The 23,296-nt window shown below is 47.5% G+C and overlaps 1 protein-coding gene across 1 annotated transcript in view; it reads right to left on the bottom strand.

The window, feature by feature from the left end:
• EXOC3L2 (exocyst complex component 3 like 2) overlaps positions 1-23,296 on the bottom strand; it is a 115,625-nt gene that overhangs the window by 13,232 nt on the left and 79,097 nt on the right. Inside the window, exons 4-8 of the mRNA XM_083160427.1 lie at positions 22,080-22,234; positions 21,865-21,979; positions 21,173-21,283; positions 16,307-16,407; positions 15,964-16,074 (exon numbers count right to left, since the gene is read on the bottom strand). Of these exons, the coding sequence (XP_083016553.1) occupies positions 15,964-16,074; positions 16,307-16,407; positions 21,173-21,283; positions 21,865-21,979; positions 22,080-22,234 (593 nt within the window). The remainder of the gene's footprint in view (positions 1-15,963; positions 16,075-16,306; positions 16,408-21,172; positions 21,284-21,864; positions 21,980-22,079; positions 22,235-23,296) is intronic.

Genomic DNA, 23,296 nt, shown 5'->3' with positions numbered 1-23,296 from the left:
TATGGGTGATGTCACTTATTGTTTTATTGGTCTAGGGATAGCAGGCTTTGCTGTAAGGCTAGCCTGACATCCCGGATCGGAGACTCCCAGCTGCACTTTCTGTGGAACGCATGCTGAGCGGTTCCTATGGCAACCCTTGTGTGGGTACTGGAAGTGCGGCTTGTAGGACTGAGATAGTAGTGTGATGGCGCTGGACGGAGGTAAGCCGTGGGGGTATTTATGCAAGTGTTTGTTAGTGTTTTTGTGTCACTATTACTCATTATTCACTGACACATTATAAAAGATCCACAGCTGGAGCTAATTACTTCACTTGTGATTCTGTGAGGAGATCTGGAAACCATAACTGTTGGTACTGTAGCTCTCGGGGACTGGAGTTGGCTACCCCAGGCATACAGCTTACCTCATACCTCTAAACTGTGCCGAATACAGCTGGGCTGCAGGGAAAGTCCTAAGAGGCACCAAAGCTGATTGTACGCTAATCAGAGATCCCAGATCCCGCATATGCTAATCAGAGATCCCGGATCCTGCGTACGCTAATCAGAGATCCCGGATCCTGCGTATGCCAATAAGAGATCCCGGACACTGTGTGCGGTGATCACAGATCCCGGATCATGCGTATGCTAATACGAGATCCTGGATCCTGCATATGCTAATACGAGATCCCGGATCCTGCATATGCTAATCAGAGATCCCAGATCCCGCATATGCTAATCAGAGATCCCGGATCCTGCGTACGCTAGTCAGAGATCCCGGATCCTGCATATGCTAATAAGAGATCTCGGACCCTGTGTGTGGTAATCACAGATTCCGGACACTGCGTATGCTAATAAGAGATCCCGGATCCTGCGTATTCTAATCAGAGATCCCGGACCCTGCGTATGCTAATACGAGATCCCGGATCCTGCGTATGCTAATAAGAGATCCCGGATCCTGCGTATTCTAATCAGAGATCCCGGACCCTGCGTATGCTAATATGAGATCCCGGATCCTGCATATGCTAATACGAGATCCCGGATCCTGCGTATGCTAATAAGAGATCCCGGATCCTGCGTATTCTAATCAGAGATCCCGGACCCTGCGTATGCTAATACGAGATCCCGGATCCTGCGTATGCTAATACGAGATCCCGGATCCTGCGTATGCTAATCAGAGATACCGGATCATGCGTATGCTAATCAGAGATCCCAGATCCCGCATATGCTAATAAGAGATCCCGGACCCTGCATATGCTAATAAGAGATCCCGGACCCTGCATATGCTAATCAGAGATCTCGGACCCTGCGTATGCTAATCAGAGATCCCAGATCCCGCATATGCTAATAAGAGATCCCGGACCCTGCATATGCTAATAAGAGATCCCGGACCCTGCATATGCTAATCAGAGATCTCGGACCCTGCGTATGCTAATCAGAGATCCCGGACCCTGCATATGCTAATCAGAGATCCCGGACCCTGCATATGCTAATCAGAGATCCCAGATCCCGCATATGCTAATAAGAGATCCCGGACCCTGCATATGCTAATAAGAGATCCCGGACCCTGCGAAAGCTAATCAGAGATCCCGGACCCTGCATATGCTAATCTGAGATCCCGGACCCTGCATATGCTAATCAGAGATCCCGGACCCTGCGTATGCTGATCAGAGATCTCGGACCATGCGTATGCTAATCAGAGATCTCGGACCATGCGTATGCTAATCAGAGATCCCGGATCCTGCGTATGCTAATCAGAGATCCCGGACCATGCGTATGCTAATCAGAGATCCCGGACCATGCGTATGCTATCAGAGATCCCGGACCATGCGTATGCTAATCAGAGTTCTCTGACCATGCGTATGCTAATCAGAGATCCCGGATCCTGCGTATGCTGATCAGAGATCCCGGACCATGCGTATGCTGATCAGAGATCCCGGATCCTGCATATGCTAATAAGAGATCCCGGACCATGCGTATGCTATCAGAGATCCCGGACCATGCGTATGCTAATCAGAGTTCTCTGACCATGCGTATGCTAATCAGAGATCCCGGATCCTGCGTATGCTGATCAGAGATCCCGGACCATGCGTATGCTGATCAGAGATCCCGGATCCTGCGTATGCTGATCAGAGATCCCGGACCATGCGTATGCTGATCAGAGATCCCGGACCATGCGTATGCCGATCAGAGATCCCGGATCCTGCATATGCTAATCAGAGATCCCGGATCCTGCATATGCTAATCAGAGATCCAGGACCCTGCGTATGCTAATAAGAGATCCCGGACACTGTGTATGCTAATAAGATATCCCCGGCCCTGTGTGCGGTAATCACAGATCCGGATAATGCATATGCAATGCATATCCTGTGTATGCTAATCAGAGATCCCAGAACCCTGCTTATGCTAATCAGAGACCTCTTTATGTTAATCAGAAATCCAGGACCCTGTGTATGCTAATAAGCGGTCCCAGTACACTAATCAGAGATCCCGGATCCTGCCTACGCTAATCAGACATCCCAGACCCTTCATATGCTAATCAGATATCCTGGACCCTGTGTACCTTAATCACAGATCCCGGACCCTGTGTGCAGTAATCACAGATCCCGGACCCTGTGTGCAGTAATCACAGATCCCGGACCCTGTGTGCAGTAATCACAGATCCCGGACCCTGTGTGCAGTAATCACAGATCCCGGACCCTGTGTGCAGTAATCACAGATCCCGGACCCTGTGTACCTTAATCACAGATCCCGGACCCTGTGTGCAGTAATCACAGATCCCGGACCCTGTGTACCTTAATCGCAGATCCCGGACCCTGTGTGCAGTAATCACAGATCCCGGACCCTGTGTGCAGTAATCACAGAACATAGTTACGGTCCAGTTATATATACTGTAATAAAGTGCAGATTGTCAACTTTAATTTGAGGAAATTGGCATCCAGATTGGAGAAGGGGTTTAGAAATGACAGCTGTGTAATTGGACAACTGACTGCAATGCTGCATCATGGGCAGGTCTGGGGATTCCTTACATTTCTTCAGCAGGAGAAAGGTCTGGAGATGATTCCAAGTGTGGCATCTGCATTTAGAAGCTGTTTCTGTGCATAAGGAAACTCTCAGTACAAGTGGCTCCAGCCATCCCTAGGCTGCACCCACTGAACAATCCATCATGGGAGAGGTGGTGGAGAGGCCAAAGCAATTGTTTGGTAAATTCACAGAAAAAAACGTACTGTGAGCTCAGCAACACTAAAAGGCATGGACATTCCTGGAAGACAACAGTGGGGGGTGTTCGCAGGATCCTTTCCATGGACATTCCCGGAAGACAACAGTGGGGGGTGATCGCAGGATCCTTTCCATGGACATTCCCGGAAGACAACAGTGGGGGGTGTTTGCAGGATCCTTTCCATGGACATTCCCGGAAGACAACAGTGGGGGGTAATCGCAGGATCCTTTCCATGGACATTCCCGGAAGACAACAGTGGGGAGTGATCGCAGGATCCTTTCCATTGTAAAGAAACAACACATCATACTATGCTGCCAAGCGAAGAACACTCTTTGGGAGGTAGGCATATTATTATCCAAGTCTACCATAAAGACCAGACTTCGCAAAATACTGAGCATCCACCACAAGGTACAAACCATTCATACGCTTCTAGACTAAAGATTAGACATTACTGGAGCAGCATCCTGTTGTCAGATGGAACAAAGGCCAACCTGTACCAGGATGATGGGGAGCATACAGTATGGGGGTGATTGCAGGATCCTTTCCATGGACATTCCGGGAAGACAACAGTGGGGGGTGATTGCAGGATCCTTTCCATGGACATTCCGGGAAGACAACAGTGAGGGGTGATCGCAGGATCCTTTCCATGGACATTCCTGGAAGACAACAGTGGGGGTGTTCGCAGGATCCTTTCCATGGACGTTCCCGGAAGACAACAGTGGGGGTGTTCGCAGGATCCTTTCCATGGACTTTCCCACAAAACAACAGTGGGGGGTGTTCGCAGGATCCTTTCCATGGACATTCCCGGAAGACAACAGTGGGGGTGATCGCAGGATCCTTTCCATGGACATTCCCGGAAGACAACAGTGGGGGTGTTCGCAGGATCCTTTCCATGGACATTCCCAGAAGACAACAGTGGGGGGTGTCTGTAGGATCCTTTCCATGGACATTCCCAGAAGACAACAGTGGGGGGTGTCTGTAGGATCCTTTCCATGGACATTCCCGGAAGACAAAAGTGGGGGTGATCGCAGGATCCTTTCCATGGACATTCCAAGAAGACAACAGTGGAGGTGATCGCAGCATCCTTTCCATGGACATTCCCAGAAGACAACAGTGGGGGGGGGGGGGATCGCAGGATCCTTTCCATGGACATTCCCTGAAGACAACCGTGGGGGTGATCGCAGGATCCTTTCCATGGACATTCCCTGAAGACAACAGTGGGGGTGATCGCAGGATCCTTTCCATGGACATTCCTGGAAGACAACAGAGGGGGTGATCGCAGGATCCTTTCCATGGACATTCCCTGAAGACAACCGTGGGGGTGATCGCAGGATCCTTTCCATGGACATTCCCACAATACAACAGTGGGGGTGATCGCAGGATCCTTTCCATGGACATTCCTGGAAGACAACAGTGGGGGTGTTCGCAGGATCCTTTCCATGGACATTCCCGGAAGACAACAGTGGGGGTGTTCGCAGGATCCTTTCCATGGACATTCCCACAATACAACAGTGGGGGGGGGGTGATCGCAGGATCCTTTCCATGGACATTCCTGGAAGACAACAGAGGGGGTGATCGCAGGATCCTTTCCATGGACATTCCCTGAAGACAACCGTGGGGGTGATCGCAGGATCCTTTCCATGGACATTCCCACAATACAACAGTGGGGGGGGGGGGTGATCGCAGGATCCTTTCCATGGACATTCCTGGAAGACAACAGTGGGGGTGTTCGCAGGATCCTTTCCATGGACATTCCCGGAAGACAACAGTGGGGGTGTTCGCAGGATCCTTTCCATGGACATTCCTGGAAGACAACAGTGGGGGTGTTCGCAGGATCCTTTCCATGGACATTCCTGGAAGAAAACAGTGGAGGTGATCGCAGGATCCTTTCCATGGACATTCCCAGAAGACAACAGTGGGGGGGGGGAATCGCAGGATCCTTTCCATGGACATTCCCGGAAGACAACAGTGGGGGTGATCGCAGGATCCTTTCCATGGACATTCCTGGAAGAAAACAGTGGAGGTGATCGCAGGATCCTTTCCATGGACATTCCCAGAAGACAACAGTGGGGGGGGGGATCGCAGGATCCTTTCCATGGACATTCCTGGAAGACAACAGTGGGGGTGATTGCAGGATCCTTTCCATGGACATTCCCTGAAGACAACCGTGGGGGTGATCGCAGGATCCTTTGCATGGACATTCCCGGAAGACAACAGTGGGGAGTGATCGCAGGATCCGTTCCATGGACATTCCGGGAAGACAACAGTGGGGGGTGATTGCAGGATCCTTTCCATGGACATTCCGGGAAGACAACAGTGGGGGGTGATTGCAGGATCCTTTCCATGGACATTCCCGGAAGACAACAGCGGAGGTGATCGCAGGATCCTTTCCATGGACATTCCCAGAAGACAACAGTGGGGGGGGGGATCGCAGGATCCTTTCCATGGACATTCCTGGAAGACAACAGTGGGGGTGATTGCAGGATCCTTTCCATGGACATTCCCTGAAGACAACAGTGGGGGTGATCGCAGGATCCTTTGCATGGACATTCCCGGAAGACAACAGTGGGGGGTGATCGCAGGATCCTTTCCATGGACATTCCGTGAAGACAACAGTGGGGGGTTATTGCAGGATCCTTTCCATGGACATTCCGGGAAGACAACAGTGGGGGGTGATTGCAGGATCCTTTCCATGGACATTCCCGTAAGACAACAGTGGGGGTGTTCGCAGGATCCTTTCCATGGACATTCCGGGAAGACAACAGTGGGGGTGATTGCAGGATCCTTTTCATGGACATTCCCGGAAGACAACAGCGGGGGTGATCGCAGGATCCTTTCCATGGACATTCCCAGAAGACAACAGCGGAGGTGATCGCAGGATCCTTTCCATGGACATTCCCGGAAGACAACAGTGGGGGGGGGGAATCGCAGGATCCTTTCCATGGACATTCCTGGACGACAACAGTGGGGGTGATTGCAGGATCCTTTCCATGGACATTCCCTGAAGACAACAGTGGGGGTGTTCGCAGGATCCTTTCCATGGACATTCCGGGAAGACAAAAGTGGGGGGTGATTGCAGGATCCTTTTCATGGACATTCCCGGAAGACAACAGTGGGGGTGATCGCAGGATCCTTTCCATGGACATTCCCAGAAGACAACAATGGGGGTGTTCGCAGGATCCTTTCCATGGACATTCCCGGAAGACAACAGTGGGGGGTGATCGCAGGATCCTTTCCATGGACATTCCCGGAAGACAACAGTGGGGGGTGATCGCAGGATCCTTTCCATGGAGATTCCCGGAAGACAATAGTGGGGGGTGATCGCAAGATTTTTTCCATGGACATTCCCGGAAGACAACAGTGGGGGTGATCGCAAGATCCTTTCCATGGACATTCCCGGAAGACAACAGTGGGGGGTGATCGCAGGATCCTTTCCATGGACATTCCCGGAAGACAACAGTGGGGGGTGATCGCAGGATCCTTTCCATGGACATTCCCGAAAGACAACAGTGGGGGTGATCGCAGGATCCTTTCCATGGACATTCCCGGACGACAACAGTGGGGGTGTTCGCAGGACCCTTTCCATGGACATTCCCGGAAGACAGCAGTGGGGGGTGATAGCAGGATCCTTTCCATGGCATTCCCGGAAGACAACAGTGGGGGGTGATCGCAGGATCCTTTCCATGGACATTCCTGGAAGACAACAGTGGGGGTGATTGCAGGATCCTTTCCATGGACATTCCCTGAAGACAACCGTGGGGGTGATCGCAGGATCCTTTCCATGGACATTCCCACAATACAACAGTGGGGGGGTGATCGCAGGATCCTTTCCATGGACATTCCTGGAAGACAACAGTGGGGGGTGATCGCAGGATCCTTTCCATGGACATTCCCGGAAGACAATAGTGGGGGGTGATCGCAATATTTTTTCCATGGACATTCCCGGAAGACAACAGTGGGGGTGATCGCAGGATCCTTTCCATGGACATTCCCGGAAGACAACAGTGGGGGGTGATCGCAGGATCCTTTCCATGGACATTCCCGGAAGACAACAGTGGGGGGTGATCGCAGGATCCTTTCCATGGACATTCCCGGAAGACAACTGTGGGGGTGATCGCTGGATCCTTTCCATGGACATTCCCGAAAGACAACAGTGGGGGTGATCGCAGGATCCTTTCCATGGACATTCCCGGAAGACAACAGTGGGGGTGTTCGCAGGACCCTTTCCATGGACATTTCCAGAAGACAACAGCGGAGGTGATCGCAGGATCCTTTCCATGGACATTCCCAGAAGACAACAATGGGGGTGATCGCAGGATCCTTTCCATGGACATTCCGGGAAGACAACAGTGGGGGGGTGATCGCAGGATCCTTTCCATGGACATTCCCGGAAGACAATAGTGGGGGGTGATCGCAATATTTTTTCCATGGACATTCCCGGAAGACAACAGTGGGGGTGATCGCAGGATCCTTTCCATGGACATTCCCGGAAGACAACAGTGGGGGGTGATCGCAGGATCCTTTCCATGGACATTCCCGGAAGACAACAGTGGGGGGTGATCGCAGGATCCTTTCCATGGACATTCCCGGAAGACAACAGTGGGGGGTGATCGCAGGATCCTTTCCATGGACATTCCCGGAAGACAACTGTGGGGGTGATCGCTGGATCCTTTCCATGGACATTCCCGAAAGACAACAGTGGGGGTGATCGCAGGATCCTTTCCATGGACATTCCCGGAAGACAACAGTGGGGGTGTTCGCAGGACCCTTTCCATGGACATTTCCAGAAGACAACAGTGGGGGGTGATTGCAGGATCCTTTCCATGGACATTCCCGGAAGACAATAGTGGGGGGTGATCGCAAGATTTTTTCCATGGACATTCCCGGAAGACAACAGTGGGGGTGATCGCAGGATCCTTTCCATGGACATTCCCGGAAGACAACAGTGGGGGGTGATCGCAGGATCCTTTCCATGGACATTCCCGGAAGACAACAGTGGGGGGTGATCGCAGGATCCTTTCCATGGACATTCCCGGAAGACAACAGTGGGGGTGATCGCAGGATCCTTTCCATGGACATTCCCGAAAGACAACAGTGGGGGTGATCGCAGGATCCTTTCCATGGACATTCCCGGAAGACAACAGTGGGGGTGTTCGCAGGACCCTTTCCATGGACATTCCCAGAAGACAGACAACAGTGGGGGTGATCGCAGGATCCTTTCCATGGACATTCCCGGAAGACAACAGTGGGGGTGATCGCAGGATCCTTTCCATGGACATTCCTGGAAGACAACAGTGGGGGTGTTCGCAGGATCCTTTCCATGGACATTCCCGGAAGACAACAGTGGGGGTGTTCACAGGATCCTTTCCATGGACATTCCCGAAAGACAACAGTGGGGGTGTTCACAGGATCCTTTCCATGGACATTCCCGAAAGACAACAGAGGGGGTGATCGCAGGATCCTTTCCATGGACATTCCCAGAAGACAACAGTGGGGGTGTTCGCAGGATCCTTTCCATGGACATTCCAGAAAGACAACAGTGGGGGTGTTTGCAGGATCCTTTCCATGGACATTCCCGGAAGACAACAGTGGGGGTGATCGCAGGATCCTTTCCATGGACATTCCCAGAAGACAACAGTGGGGGGTGATCGCAGGATCCTTTCCATGGACATTCTCGGAAGACAACAGTGGGGGGTGTTCGCAGGATCCTTTCCATGGACATTCCCGGAAGACAACAGTGGGGGGTGTTCGCAGGATCCTTTCCATGGACATTCCCGGAAGACAACAGTGGGGGTGATCGCAGGATCCTTTCCATGGACATTCCCGGAAGACAACAGTGGGGGTGATCGCAGGATCCTTTCCATGGACATTCCCGGAAGACAACAGTGGGGGTGTTCGCAGGATCCTTTCCATGGACATTCCCGGAAGACAACAGTGGGGGGTGATCGCAGGATCCTTTCCATGGCATTGCCGGAAGACAACAGTGGGGGGTGATCGCAGGATCCTTTCCATGGACATTCCCGGAAGACAACAGTGGTGGTGATTGCAGGATCCTTTCCATGGCATTCCCGGAAGACAACAGTGGGGGGTGTTTGCAGGATCCTTTCCATGGACATTCCCGGAAGACAACAGTGGGGGGTAATCGCAGGATTCTTTCCATGGACATTCCCGGAAGACAACAGTGGGGGGTGATCGCAGGATCCTTTCCATTGTAAAGAAACAACACATCATACTATGCTGCCAAGCGAAGAACACTCTTTGGGAGGTAGGCATATTATTATCCAAGTCTACCATAAAGACCAGACTTCGCAAAATACTGAGCATCCACCACAAGGTACAAACCATTCATACGCTTCTAGACTAGAGATTAGACATTACTGGAGCAGCATCCTGTGGTCCGATGGAACAAAGGCCAACCTGTACCAGGATGATGGGGAGCATACAGTATGGAGAAGGCCACATCTTCTGTCACACATGGTGTGGTCAGTGTGATGACGTGGGCATGCCCTTGGTCACTAGTGTTTATTGATGTGACAGAAGCAGCCGGGTGAAGCCTGAAGTGTATAGAGATATACAGATGGAGCCTTCTCTGGGGTGCCATGGCTCACCAAGGCTTATTATCATCTATTGTTCTCAGCTGCAATACAATACATAGAACAATACATCTGGGGATTAGCAGAGGATGAAGTCCCACCGCTCTGGCTCACAAGATGAGGATGGCTCTATCTGTATAATCTGCCAATATTCTGCAATGGGCGAGTCAGTCCCCCGATGTCACCGGCTGAGAACAATGCTACCAGCAGACAGCCCCAGGAACAACAAATTTACAATGTGGTGAAACCCCAACAGTGCGCACAGCAGCCTCACTTGTCATGTACAGAGGGGTTTCCTATATCCCCTCATAAAGTGGAGTGCAAGAAAGATGTATACATAACTTAAATCAGGGGCTGGTAAGTTCAAATCTTTAGGATCCCCCCCCCCCCTTTGTTTTAGGTAGATGATACCATGCGGGAAAAGATACAAATATAGTGAAGTACAGTTATGTACAAAGTATTTAATACACAGGATACAAATTCTGGTAGAGCACAATGGAATCTCCAGATTTACATAAACAACGAGAATTCATTCACAGTTAAAAAACTTTTAAAAAGTGTCCATAGAGGAGAAGCTCTCAGTGTCTCAAAGGCAGAGAAATTCCCAGAGTAGGTGGAACTGATCGCCAGTTCTATAGTCCCGGGGCAAATCACCAGTCTCTGCTCCACGTTCTCCCGGCACCTCTTTCCTGAGTCACTCAGACGGCACCCCTGTGTTCTGACTGACGCGTTTCGACTCACTATGGAGTCTTTTTCAAGGTCCCAAATGGTGTATGCGGACACTGTATCATATACGGCTTTATATACTGGCTGGCGTCCGTTCGCCGGTACCATCGCTTCCGGACTCCATTGCCCAGCAGTCACCATTTCCGGAAATGTGACGTGTAGTCTTTGCCGCGACGTCATTTCCGTCGGCGGCTCGGAGGACGCGTTACCATGGTGTTGTACGATGTCCATCTTTTATATTATACTCGGCAACTATTATTCAAATAAATAGCAGTGAACTTTACGTCATATTATCGCCGGGTGCAGATTATAGAGATATAAAGTGACAGTGCTTCATATCGAATATATACTCCAATGCGGATTGCAATAATGATTTAAAGTGCCGGTGCTTAAAACCATAATATTACCCCAGTGCAAATTACAATAGCGAGATGATTTAAAGTGACAGTGCTAATGTTTGAATAGATGATAAAGCAATTAAAAACCAATTCAAAATAAAAACACTGAAGTTTATAAAAACCATTTGATCTCGTAATCAGAATTGAACCCCTTGGGTATTAGGGTACCTAATTCATAGATATGTTTCATTTCTGTTTTTGCTAACTGAGTAGTGAGATCTCTCTGTCTCCAATGGCCTTTTACCCACTTTACACCACAAAACCTAGGGATGCAGGTAACATGTTTCTGATGGCATTTATTGAAATGATTAGATAGAGCATGGGTCTCAAGACCCTTTTTTATGTTCCGAATATGTTCACTGAGTCTTATTTTAAGGGGTCTTGTAGTGCGACCAATGTACCAAAATCCACAGGTACACTGAATCTCATAGACCACATTCTTGGTATTGCATGTGATAAAATCCAAGATTTTAAAAGAATTGGTGTTAATATTTATCTCACTAAAGGCCCCCATACACTATCCGATTTTGGGACGATTTCATCCGATTTTGGCACTTTGTGCCGATAATCGGATGAAATCGGCCCAAAATCGTAGGTATGTGACATTTGATCCGATCCGATGCACGGTCCCGTGCGCATCGGACCGGATCAGGGAGGTCGGACGGTCTGTACATACGATCACGTCCGACCTCCCTGTATGCATATGCCTGCCACCTGACAGGCATATGCATACAGACACCGGGGGAGTAGTGGGGGCGGGCAGCAGTGGTGGGGGCGGCCAGCGGCAGCAGTGGTGGGGGCGGGCAGCGGCGGTGGGGACGGGCGGCGTGTGCGGTGAGCGCAGTGTACTTACACATAGCAGCAGCGGCGGGGACGGGACGCGCAGTGGCGGCTATTATATTTTTAAAATACTTGTCAAATGACCGGCCGCTCTCTGATTGGCCGGAGAGCTCTCAGAATGATACTATCTGGACCCATATCAAAATACCAGGATAATCAATCCACATCAATATGAACAAGATCATGATAGAGGAAAGGATTGGGAAACTATGCACAATAGGAATAGAAGAAGCCCATACAGAAATAGAAGTAACAACTATAATTCACATGAGACATGAGAGGAGAAACTCCCCACCAGCAACACATAACAGATATGGGCCACTCGAGAATATAGGGAGCCCGTTTCACAGGAGAGAACACAACAGAATAAGATAACCACAAATAAACGAGGATGTAGAGCAGGGGATAAAAGCAAAAGACTGCAAAAAAGAAAATTGACCAACCAAAAAAAAACGTAAAAAGAACAATTTGACCCCCAATACGATAAATACAGGAGAGACGATAACCACCCAGGAAACTGGTAGAGTTAAAATATTCAATTTAAGTAATCATATCTTACTAGAAGAAGAGAGGTCTTTATTGGCAAATGGGGTTAAACTACGCCCCATCAATATCTATGAATAAACTCAATACATTTATAGATATAGAATAAGTATATAAGAAAATTGAGTTTAAAAAAATTATTTCTAATGAAGGAAGGGTATGGAGCGGTAGAAGAACCGATGGTCCAATCGGGCTTCAAACCGAAATCCATCTTCAACCCCACTCATCTTCAACCCCACAAAGACATTTATGAAACTAGTGATGGAGGATTTAGAAAAAATCAATAATAAGATACCAAAAAAGAATTTAACAGCCAAAGAAAGAAAAGCCCTTAAAGATTTACAAGACGACACCAGTATAGTAATCAAGCCCACCAACAAAGGCGGAGGGGTGGTGATAATGTCAAGAGATGTATGAGGCAGAAATCAAACGTCAATTGGATGATTCTGGCACTTATAGTCTACTAAAGAAAGACCCCACTGAAAGAATACTGAATGAACTGAAAGCATTGGTAGACAAATTCCAAACCAAGGGAACTATAACAGATAAAGAGGCTGCATTTCTGGTTAATAAAGAACTGGTAACACCAGTAATCTACATTTTACCTAAAGTCCATAAGGATATCCAAAACCCTCCAGGATGACCAATAGTGGCTAGGGTTGATTCAGTCACGGCTAATCTGTCGGCATTCATAGACTATCATCTCCAGCCACTAGTTGGGACAAAAATCTCTCACCTTAAAGACACCAAGGATTTTATTATATATCTAAAGGAGATTGAATGGACTACAGATATGTTTTTAGTAACCGCAGTTGTACGTGCGTTATACACAATAATTGCACACGAGGAAGGGTTAAAGGCCACTGAAAGTAGTTTACCACCCGAGTTACAGAATTTCATTTTAGAAGGGTCAAATTGATTTTCTATAATAATTACTTCCTGTATAATGACATTTTTTACCTACAACAAAGAGGGACAGCCATGGGCACCAGGTTCGCACCGAGCTATGCTAATATTTTTATGGGTCAGTGGGAGAATGATACTATCTGGACCCATAACCCATTCGGAGCGAACCTGGTGTCCTGGCGAAGATACATCGATGACGTGTTTTTTTTATTTGGAAGGGGGGATGAGTCCATTTTAAAAGAATTTTACACTTTTTTAAATTCCAATTCTCTAAACATTGAGTTGACCTTCACTAGTAGTAACATGGAGGTTAACTTTTGAGATTTAACGGTATATATTTCTGAAAACCCCATCCATACCAGAAATTATACCAAACCTACTGACTCAGGTGCTTTTATCCCCGCCTCTAGCTGTCATCACCCCAACTGGTTGAATTCAATTCCAGGGGGACAATTTAAAAGAGTTAAAAGAAATTGCTCGGAACAGAAAGTATTTGAGAGGCAAGCGGAAGACCTGCAAAAATATTTCCTTAACTCCAACTATAGCGAGCAACAAGTAGAGAAAACGAAAAAGGAGGTCACTTTAATCCCACTAGAAATGTTATTAAAACCACAGGAAGATAAAATAACCACCAATACAAAAATTGAATTTGCTTTCATAACGTCATTCAACAGCCAGTATAAACTTATTGAAAAAATATTAAGTAAACATTGGGGGGAATACAAAAAGATCCAGTTATAGGGCCACTTTTGCCTTTGAAACCCAAATGTATATATCGAAGAGCACCAAATCTAAACTCTAAATTGGTCCACAGTGCCCTCCCTCCCAAAAAAGCCATTTCTACCATCAAATCCAAGGGCTTTTTTAGATGCGCCACTTGCATTGGATGCCGACACATCCAAGGGTTGGGACAAAGGCTTAGTGAGATAAATATTAACACTAATTCTTTTAAAATCTTGGATTTTATCACATGCAATACCAAGAATGTGGTCTATGAGATTCAATGTACCTGTGGATTTTGGTACATTGGTCGCACTACAAGACCCCTTAAAATAAGACTCAGTGAACATATTCGGAACATAAAAAAGGGTCTTGAGACCCATGCTCTATCTAAGAATTTCAATAAATGCCATCAGAAAGATGTTACCTGCATCTCTAGGTTTTGTGGTGTAAAGTGGGTAAAGGGGCATTGGAGACAGAGAGATCCCACTACTCAGTTAGCAAAAACAGAAATGAAACTTATCTATGAATTAGGTACCCTAATACCCAAGGGGTTCAATTCTGATTACGAGATCAAATGGTTTTTTATAAACTTCAGTGTTTTTATTTTGAATTGGTTTTTAATTGCTTTATCATCTATTCAAACATTAGCACTGTCACTTTAAATCATCTCGCTATTGTAATTTGCACTGGGGTAATATTATGGTTTTAAGCACCGGCACTTTAAATCATTGTTGCAATCCGCATTGGAGAATATATTCAATATGAAGCACTGTCACTTTATATCTCTATAATCTGCACCCGGCGATAATATGACGTAAAGTTCACTGCTATTTATTTGAATAATAGTTGCCGAGTATAATATAAAAGATGGACATCGTACAACACCATGGTAACGCGTCCTCCGAGCCGCCGACGGAAATGACGTCGCGGCAAAGACTACACGTCACATTTCCGGAAATGGTGACTGCTGGGCAACGGAGTCCGGAAGCGATGGTACCGGCGAACGGACGCCAGCCAGTATATAAAGCCGTATATGATACAGTGTCCGCATACACCATTTGGGACCTTGAAAAAGACTCCATAGTGAGTCGAAACGCGTCAGTCAGAACACAGGGGTGCCGTCTGAGTGACTCAGGAAAGAGGTGCCGGGAGAACGTGGAGCAGAGACTGGTGATTTGCCCCGGGACTATAGAACTGGCGATCAGTTCCACCTACTCTGGGAATGTCTCTGCCTTTGACACACTGAGAGCTTCTCCTCTATGGACACTTTTTAAAAGTTTTTTAACTGTGAATGAATTCTCGTTGTTTATGTAAATCTGGAGATTCCATTGTGTTCTACCAGAATTTGTATCCTGTGTATTAAATACTTTATACATAACTGTACTTCACTATATTTGTATCTTTTCCCGCATTGGTATCATCTACCTAAAACAACGGGGGGATCCTAAAGATTTGAACTTACCAGCGCCTGATTTAAGTTATGTATACATCTTTCTTGAGCCTGAGGAACACATAGCAATGGAGGACATCTGCAGAAGAGGCTTAGCATAGCATCGCATAGGGGGACACACCATTGGGCAAGGTACATGGGTTCCAGGCATCAGGCGGCCATTGCCTACACAGGATTCTCCACAATGTACTAGACATGTTATTTATGATTATGTTCATTTTTCCAATTACATTTCATCCCTGAACCCGGGACTGCGTATAAGAGGCTGCAATTACTTTCATACGATAGTTTTGTTCAACCCCTGAAATTAAAGCTGAAAGTCTGTTCCCTTTCACATGCCTTGTGGCATCCAGAGCCCAGAGGAGACTTTTCTCAGTGTCTGAATATATAGGACAGAGTTATCCCCATCCTCATCTCCCTGTTATGTTCCAGGTTGCATTGGACCTGCCTCTGGAGGCTGCATAAGAACCACCACATGGTAACCCTGATAGTCCTAACCCTTCCACGAATGCATTTTACCTGTCAGCCTTACCTGCAATAGGTAGAATGATTATAAGCAGCATATCAGATGTGTATTATGTGTTTTCCTCACCGGAACATGGGGCAACAGTTCACAATGCTGATGACTCGACAGATGAATGCATCGCTGCCTTCCACCAGACCATTCTGCTCCGAGTAAAATCGTTCCACCGTCTTATGGAATCTGGGATATAACAGAAAGCTGTGATGAGAACACAACATTCCCCATGAGACCATTGGCTTAGTCATTCATATCATGGCTGGGTATCCCGCCAGCCCGCCAGCCATGAATAGCCATTACTGAATCACAGAAGCCACCAAGAGCCTGATACACCCAGTAACTAAGGGTCTCTGGTAAGAGCAGAACACCTAACGTTCCCACATATAAGGGGCTGTGGTCATGTCCTGGAATGTACCTGTGCAAGAAGTCCGAGAAGCAACTTAGACAGGTCTCAGCCACCATGATCCCAAATTCTTCATTAATCAGTGGAGCCCGATCTACATGAGGTTTCATTATCTAGGAGGAAGTGCGAGATACCAGCATATGATAAGTGTGAGACACCAGCATATAATAAGTGTGAGACACCATCATATGATAAGTGCGAGATACCAGCATATGATAAGTGTGAGACACCAGCATATGATAAGTGCGAGATACCAGCATATGATAAGTGTGAGACACCAGCATATGATAAGTGCGAGATACCAGCATATGATAAGTGCGAGATACCAGCATATGATAAGTGTGAGACACCAGCATATGATAAGTGCGAGATACCAATATATATTAAGTGCTAGACACCAGTATATGATAAGTGTGAGACACCAGCATATGATAAGTGCGAGACACCAGCATATGATAAGTGCTAGACACCAGCATATGACAAGTGCGAGACACCATCATATGATAAGTGCGAGACACCAGCATATGATAAGTGCGAGATACCAGCATATAATAAGAGCGAGATACCAGCATATAATAAGTGTGAGACACCAGCATATGATAAGAGCGAGACACCAGCATATAATAAGTGCGAGACACCAGCATATGATAAGTGCTAGACACCAGCATATGATAAGTGCTAGACACCAGTATATGATAAGTGCGAGACACCAGCATATGATAAGTGCGAGACACCAGCATACGATAAGTACTAGACACCAGTATATGATAAGTGCGAGACACCAGCATACGATAAGTGCTAGACACCAGCATATGATAAGTGCTAGACACCAGCATATGATAAGTGCGAGACACCATCATATGATAAGTGCGAGACACCAGCATATGATAAGTGCTAGACACCAGCATATGATAAGAGCAAGATACCAGCATATAATAAGTGTGAGACACCAGCATATGATAAGTGCGAGACACCAGCATATGATAAGTGCGAGACACCAGCATATGATAAGTGCTAGACACCAGTATATGATAAGTGTGAGACACCAGCATATGATAAGTGCGAGACACCAGCATATGATAAGTGCTAGACACCAGCATATGACAAGTGCGAGACACCATCATATGATAAGTGCGAGACACCAGCATATAATAAGTGTGAGACACCATCATATGATAAGTGCGAGACACCAGCATATGATAAGTGCGAGACACCAGCATATGATAAGAGCGAGATACCAGCATATAATAAGTGCGAGATACCAGCATATAATAAGTGCGAGACACCATCATATGATAAGTGCGAGACACCATCATATGATAAGTGCGAGACACCATCATATGATAAGTGCAAGACACCAGCATATGATAAGAGCGAGATACCAGCATATAATAAGTGCGAGATACCAGCATATGATAAGAGCGAGATACCAGCATATAATAAGTGTGAGACACCATCATATGATAAGTGCGAGACACCAGCATATGATAAGTGCGAGACACCAGCATATGATAAGTGCGAGACACCAGCATATACTGTAAGTGTGAGACACCATTATATGAGAAGTGCAAGACACCAGCATATGATAAGTGTGAATCACCATCATATGATAAGAGCGAGATACCAGCATATAATAAGTGCAAGACACTAGCATATGATAAGTGCGAGATACCAGCATATGATAAGAGCGAGATACCAGCATATAATAAGTGTGAGACACCATCATATTATAAGAGCGAGATACCAGCATATAATAAGTGCAAGACACCAGCATATGATAAGTGCAAGACACCAGCATATGATAAGAGCGAGATACCAGCATATAATAAGTGCGAGATACCAGCATAAAATAAGTGTGAGATACCAGCATATAATAAGTGTGAGACACCATCATATAATAAGTGCGAGATACCAGCATATAATAAGTGCGAGATACCAGCATATAATAAGTGCGAGACACCATCATATGATAAGTGCGAGACACCATCATATGATAAGTGCAAGACACCAGCATATAATAAGTGCGAGATACCAGCATATGATAAGAGCGAGATACCAGCATATAATAAGTGTGAGACACCATCATATGATAAGTGCGAGACACCAGCATATGATAAGTGCGAGACACCAGCATATGATAAGTGCGAGACACCAGCATATACTGTAAGTGTGAGACACCATTATATGAGAAGTGCAAGACACCAGCATATGATAAGTGTGAATCACCATCATATGATAAGAGCGAGATACCAGCATATAATAAGTGCAAGACACTAGCATATGATAAGTGCGAGATACCAGCATATGATAAGAGCGAGATACCAGCATATAATAAGTGTGAGACACCATCATATTATAAGAGCGAGATACCAGCATATAATAAGTGCAAGACACCAGCATATGATAAGTGCTAGACACCAGCATATGATAAGTGCGAGACACCAGCATATGATAAGTGCTAGACACCAGCATATGATAAGTGCGAGACACCAGCATATGATAAGAGCGAGATACCAGCATATAATAAGTGTGAGACACCATCATATGATAAGTGCGAGACACCAGCATATGATTAGTGTGAGACACCAGCATATAATAAGTGTGAGACACCAGCATATGATATGTGCGAGACACCAGCATATTATATGTGCGAGTCACCAACATATGATAAGTGTGAGACACCAGGATATGATAAGTGTGAGACACCAGCATATGATAAGTGCAAGACACCAGCATATGATATGTGCAAGTCACCAACATATGATAAGTGTGAGACACCAGCATATGATATGTGCGAGTCACCAACATATTATATGTTCGAAACACCAGTATATGATAAGTGTGAGACACCAGCATATGATAAGTGCGAGACACCAGCATATGATAAGTGCGAGACACCAGCATATAATAAGTGTGAGACACCAGCATATAATAAGTGTGAGACACCAGCATATGATATGTGCGAGACACCAGCATATGATATGTGCGAGTCACCAACATATGATAAGTGTGAGACACCAGGATATGATAAGTGTGAGACACCAGCATATGATAAGTGCAAGACACCAGCATATGACATGTGCAAGTCACCAACATATGATAAGTGTGAGACACCAGCATATGATAAGTGTGAGACACCAGCATATGATATGTGTGAGTCACCAACATATGATATGTGCGAGACACCAGTATATGATAAGTGTGAGACACCAGCATATGATAAGTGCGAGACACCAGCATATGATAAGTGCGAGACACCAGCATATAATAAGTGTGAGACACCAGCATATAATAAGTGTGAGACACCAGCATATGATAAGTGCGAGACACCAGCATATGATAAGTGCGAGACACCAGCATATGTGAGGAGGGTGTTAGGGGGGTACGTGAATCACTCTTCCACTGAGTGTGTTGGAGATGGGACATGGGGGGGGGGATGTTGTGGTACCTGATGACTCTCGCTGGGTTTGATGGAATTGGGACATGGGGGGGGGGGTTTAGGGGGTGCCTAAATCACTCTCCCACTGTGTATAATGGAGATAGGACATGGGGGGGGGTTGATAGGGTGGTACCTTAATCACTCTTCCACTGAGTATGATGGAGATGGGACACAGGAGTGTTGGGGGGGGGGGGGGTATCTAAATCACTCTACCACTGGGTATGATGGAGATGGGACATTGGGTAGGATAGGGGGCACCTGATGACTCTGCCACTGGGTATGATGGAGATGGGACATTGGGTAGGATAGGGGGTACCTGATCACTCTCCCACTGGGTATTATGGAGGTGAGACATGAGGGAAGTGGGGTGGGGGGGTTAGGGGGGTACCTGATGACTCTCCCACTGGGTATGATGGAGATGGGACACGGGGGGGGGGTATCTAAATCACTCTCCCACTGGGTATGATGGAGATGGGACATTGGGTAGGATAGGGGGCACCTGATGACTCTCCCACTGGGTATGATGGAGATGGGATATAGGGGGTGTCTTACGGGGGGTACCTGATCACTCTCCAACTTGGTACAATGGAGTTGGGACTTGGCGGGGAGGTTTACACGGGCACCTGATGACTCTCCCACTGAGGATGATGGAGATGAGACATGGGGGGTGGTAGGGGGTATCTGAATCACTCTCCCACTTGGTATGATGGAGATGGGACATGGGGGGCTGTTAGGGGGGTATCTGAATCACTATGCCACTGGTTATAATGGAAATGGGACATGGGGGGTGTTATGGGAGTACATAATGACTCTCCTACTGGGCATGATGGAGATAAGACATGGGGGGTGGTAGGGGGTGGGGGTACCTGATCACTCTCCCACTGGGTATGATGGAGATGAGACATGGGGGGTGAAAGGGGGTGGGGGTACCTGATCACTCTCCCACTGGGTATGATGGAGATGAGACATGGGGGGTGTAAGGGGGTGGGGGTACCTGATCACTCTCCCACTGGGTATGATGGAGATGAGACATGGGGGGTGGTAGGGGGTGGGGGTACCTGAATCACTCTCCCACTGGGTATGATGGAGATGAGACATGGGGGGTGTAAGGGGGTGGGGGTACCTGAATCACTCTCCCACTGGGTATGATGGAGATGAGACATGGGGGGTTGTGGGGGTGGGGGTACCTGATCACTCTCCCACTGGGTATGATGGAGATGAGACATGGGGGGTGTAAGGGGGTGGGGGTACCTGATCACTCTCCCACTGGGTATGATGGAGATGAGACATGGGGGGTGTAAGGGGGTGGGGGTACCTGATCACTCTCCCACTGGGTATGATGGAGATGAGACATGGGGGGTGGTAGGGGGTGGGGGTACCTGAATCACTCTCCCACTGGGTATGATGGAGATGAGACATGGGGGGTGGTAGGGGGTTACCTGAATCACTCTCCCACTGAAGCTTGATAGAAGATCGTCAGTTTTAAATTCCAGTTTCCAGCGCTCTTGTTCCAGTTTTAATTCTTCCTCCAGCCTCTGGGAGACTCGTTGCTGAAATATAGAGACATGTGTGGTGGATGGGAGATTAAAGTGGGTATGGGTAAAACCGGACCAGGACAAGACCCCCGGACCACCGGACCGGACATAAAATTCTGCAGTCCAGGGTGTCCTGTCTGGGGGTTCTGCCTGTGATGCCTGTCACCAGGGAGTGGAGGAGGGGGAGAATAAAGACTCCCTGTATGGTCCGGGCATGTAGCAAAAACTGGACGGTCCGAACCACACGGGGAGGCAGCGATCTCCCCTTCCCCAAGTCCCCGATGATAGCTATCACAGGGCCCCCCCCCCCCCCCCCCCCCGGACGGGACACCCCCTGGACCGGACACTACAAGCTCCGGAATGCAAATTTTTCTGTCTGGTCCGGGGTTTAGTCCAGGTCCGGTTTTTACATAGTCCCGATTAAAGTTTATTTACTGTGAGCGTTGGTATCAGGTAGATCTACAGAGTCTACATTCACAATGAGTAGACCAATGTCTACTTTGTCCACGTCAATGTCTTTGTGTTGACCTATTGACTATGTAGACAGTGTAGATATTTTCTTCCATGCATTACTAGGTGTGCTCATCCCTACTGACCTGTATGACACTGACATATTGCTGCTCCAGCATCCTCCGCGTCTCATTGGTCAGTAGTGGCTCCAGTTCGGAAGGGTTGATGAGAGGGGATATCTCCGGCCTGGACAGCACATCCCTGGTGAGAACAGTCAGCATTAGCCTGATCTCTCTCTCTCCCCCCCCCCCCCCCCCCCCCCCAATTGTGCCCATTCCCAGCTTGTGTATCTAGAACTGACCTGCAATAGATGTTACTGTTCCAATCTAGAATGAAGTAAATGTCATTGGTCTCCAGATGACGCTGGGCGACAGTGTTCAGCCAATCAGAAATTCCGTGGTGATAAGCAGAGTGGTAGATCCTGAACACCTCAAAGTCCCTGGGATAAGAACAGACCTGGGGAGAATGAAGGCAGAAGCGGTTTGCCAAAACGTAGATCAAGCACCTACAGGGGTACTGTATCAAGCTGCTCACACAAGGGAAAGTCAGTTCCCAAAGGGTTAGAACACAACAGAGGGTTGGATCAATATAAATATTATTTATTGATTTATTCCTAAAAAATAAAATAAAAACATGTGCACATTGCTCAGTCCTTGGATGCAGAATGGTTCCCCATTGGGTCCACCATGAATGGAATCAAACAATGTGGGAGTCCATATACCTGGCTTGGTTTGGAGTTCCGCTGGAGGATGTTAGAAGTGACCGCATGATGTTACCGATGGATTGGTGAAAAGATTTAGCAGGTGATGGTATCCCAAGAATGTTGCAGTATAAGGGTAATGGGTATGGTCTATCAGAAGAAATGTAGGGTTTGAGCTGATTCATTGTGGGATATGAGTCCAGGTCCTCTAGTGTCCTATAAGCTGATGGATCGCTCGGTGCTCACTGACGTGTTCTGCTGTTTACAACAACCTTTTCCAAGGTTTAGCACCGGTTTTATGGTCAGGGTTTATACACGGTCATAAAAGGATGTGCACTTCATACAATCAATCAATTACCCAATTGATCTAATTAGTGTCACATTTTAAAAAAGGGATCTTTAAAATATACACAAGTGAGGCTATAAAGGAGGCAGACCTAATTAATATATCTGTAACAAATAATTATGTTACCAAACGAGATAATCATTTGTTCATAGCAGAAATCTCCACATTATTCTTAACCACTTCCAGTTATTGGAAAGCATATCACGTCCATCCTTCCCTCCGATGTGCCCCACACGGTGTCCGTCCTTCCCTCCTGTGTGTCCCATACGGCGTCCGTCCTTCCCTCCGGTGTGTCCCATACGGTGTCCGTCCTTCCCTCCGATGTGCCCCACACGGTGTCCGTCCTTCCCTCCGGTGTGTCCCATACGGCGTCCGTCCTTCCCTCCAGTGTGTCCCATACGGTGTCCGTCCTTCCCTCCTGTGTGTCCCATACGGCGTCCGTCCTTCCCTCCGGTGTGTCCCATACGGTGTC

Source organism: Crinia signifera, chromosome 9 (assembly GCF_055691185.1).
Source record: "Crinia signifera chromosome 9, ASM5569118v1, whole genome shotgun sequence".
Taxonomy (NCBI): domain Eukaryota; kingdom Metazoa; phylum Chordata; class Amphibia; order Anura; family Myobatrachidae; genus Crinia; species Crinia signifera.
The sequence above is the reverse complement of the archived record's forward strand: the minus strand, read 5'-3'. Positions and strand labels throughout refer to the sequence as shown.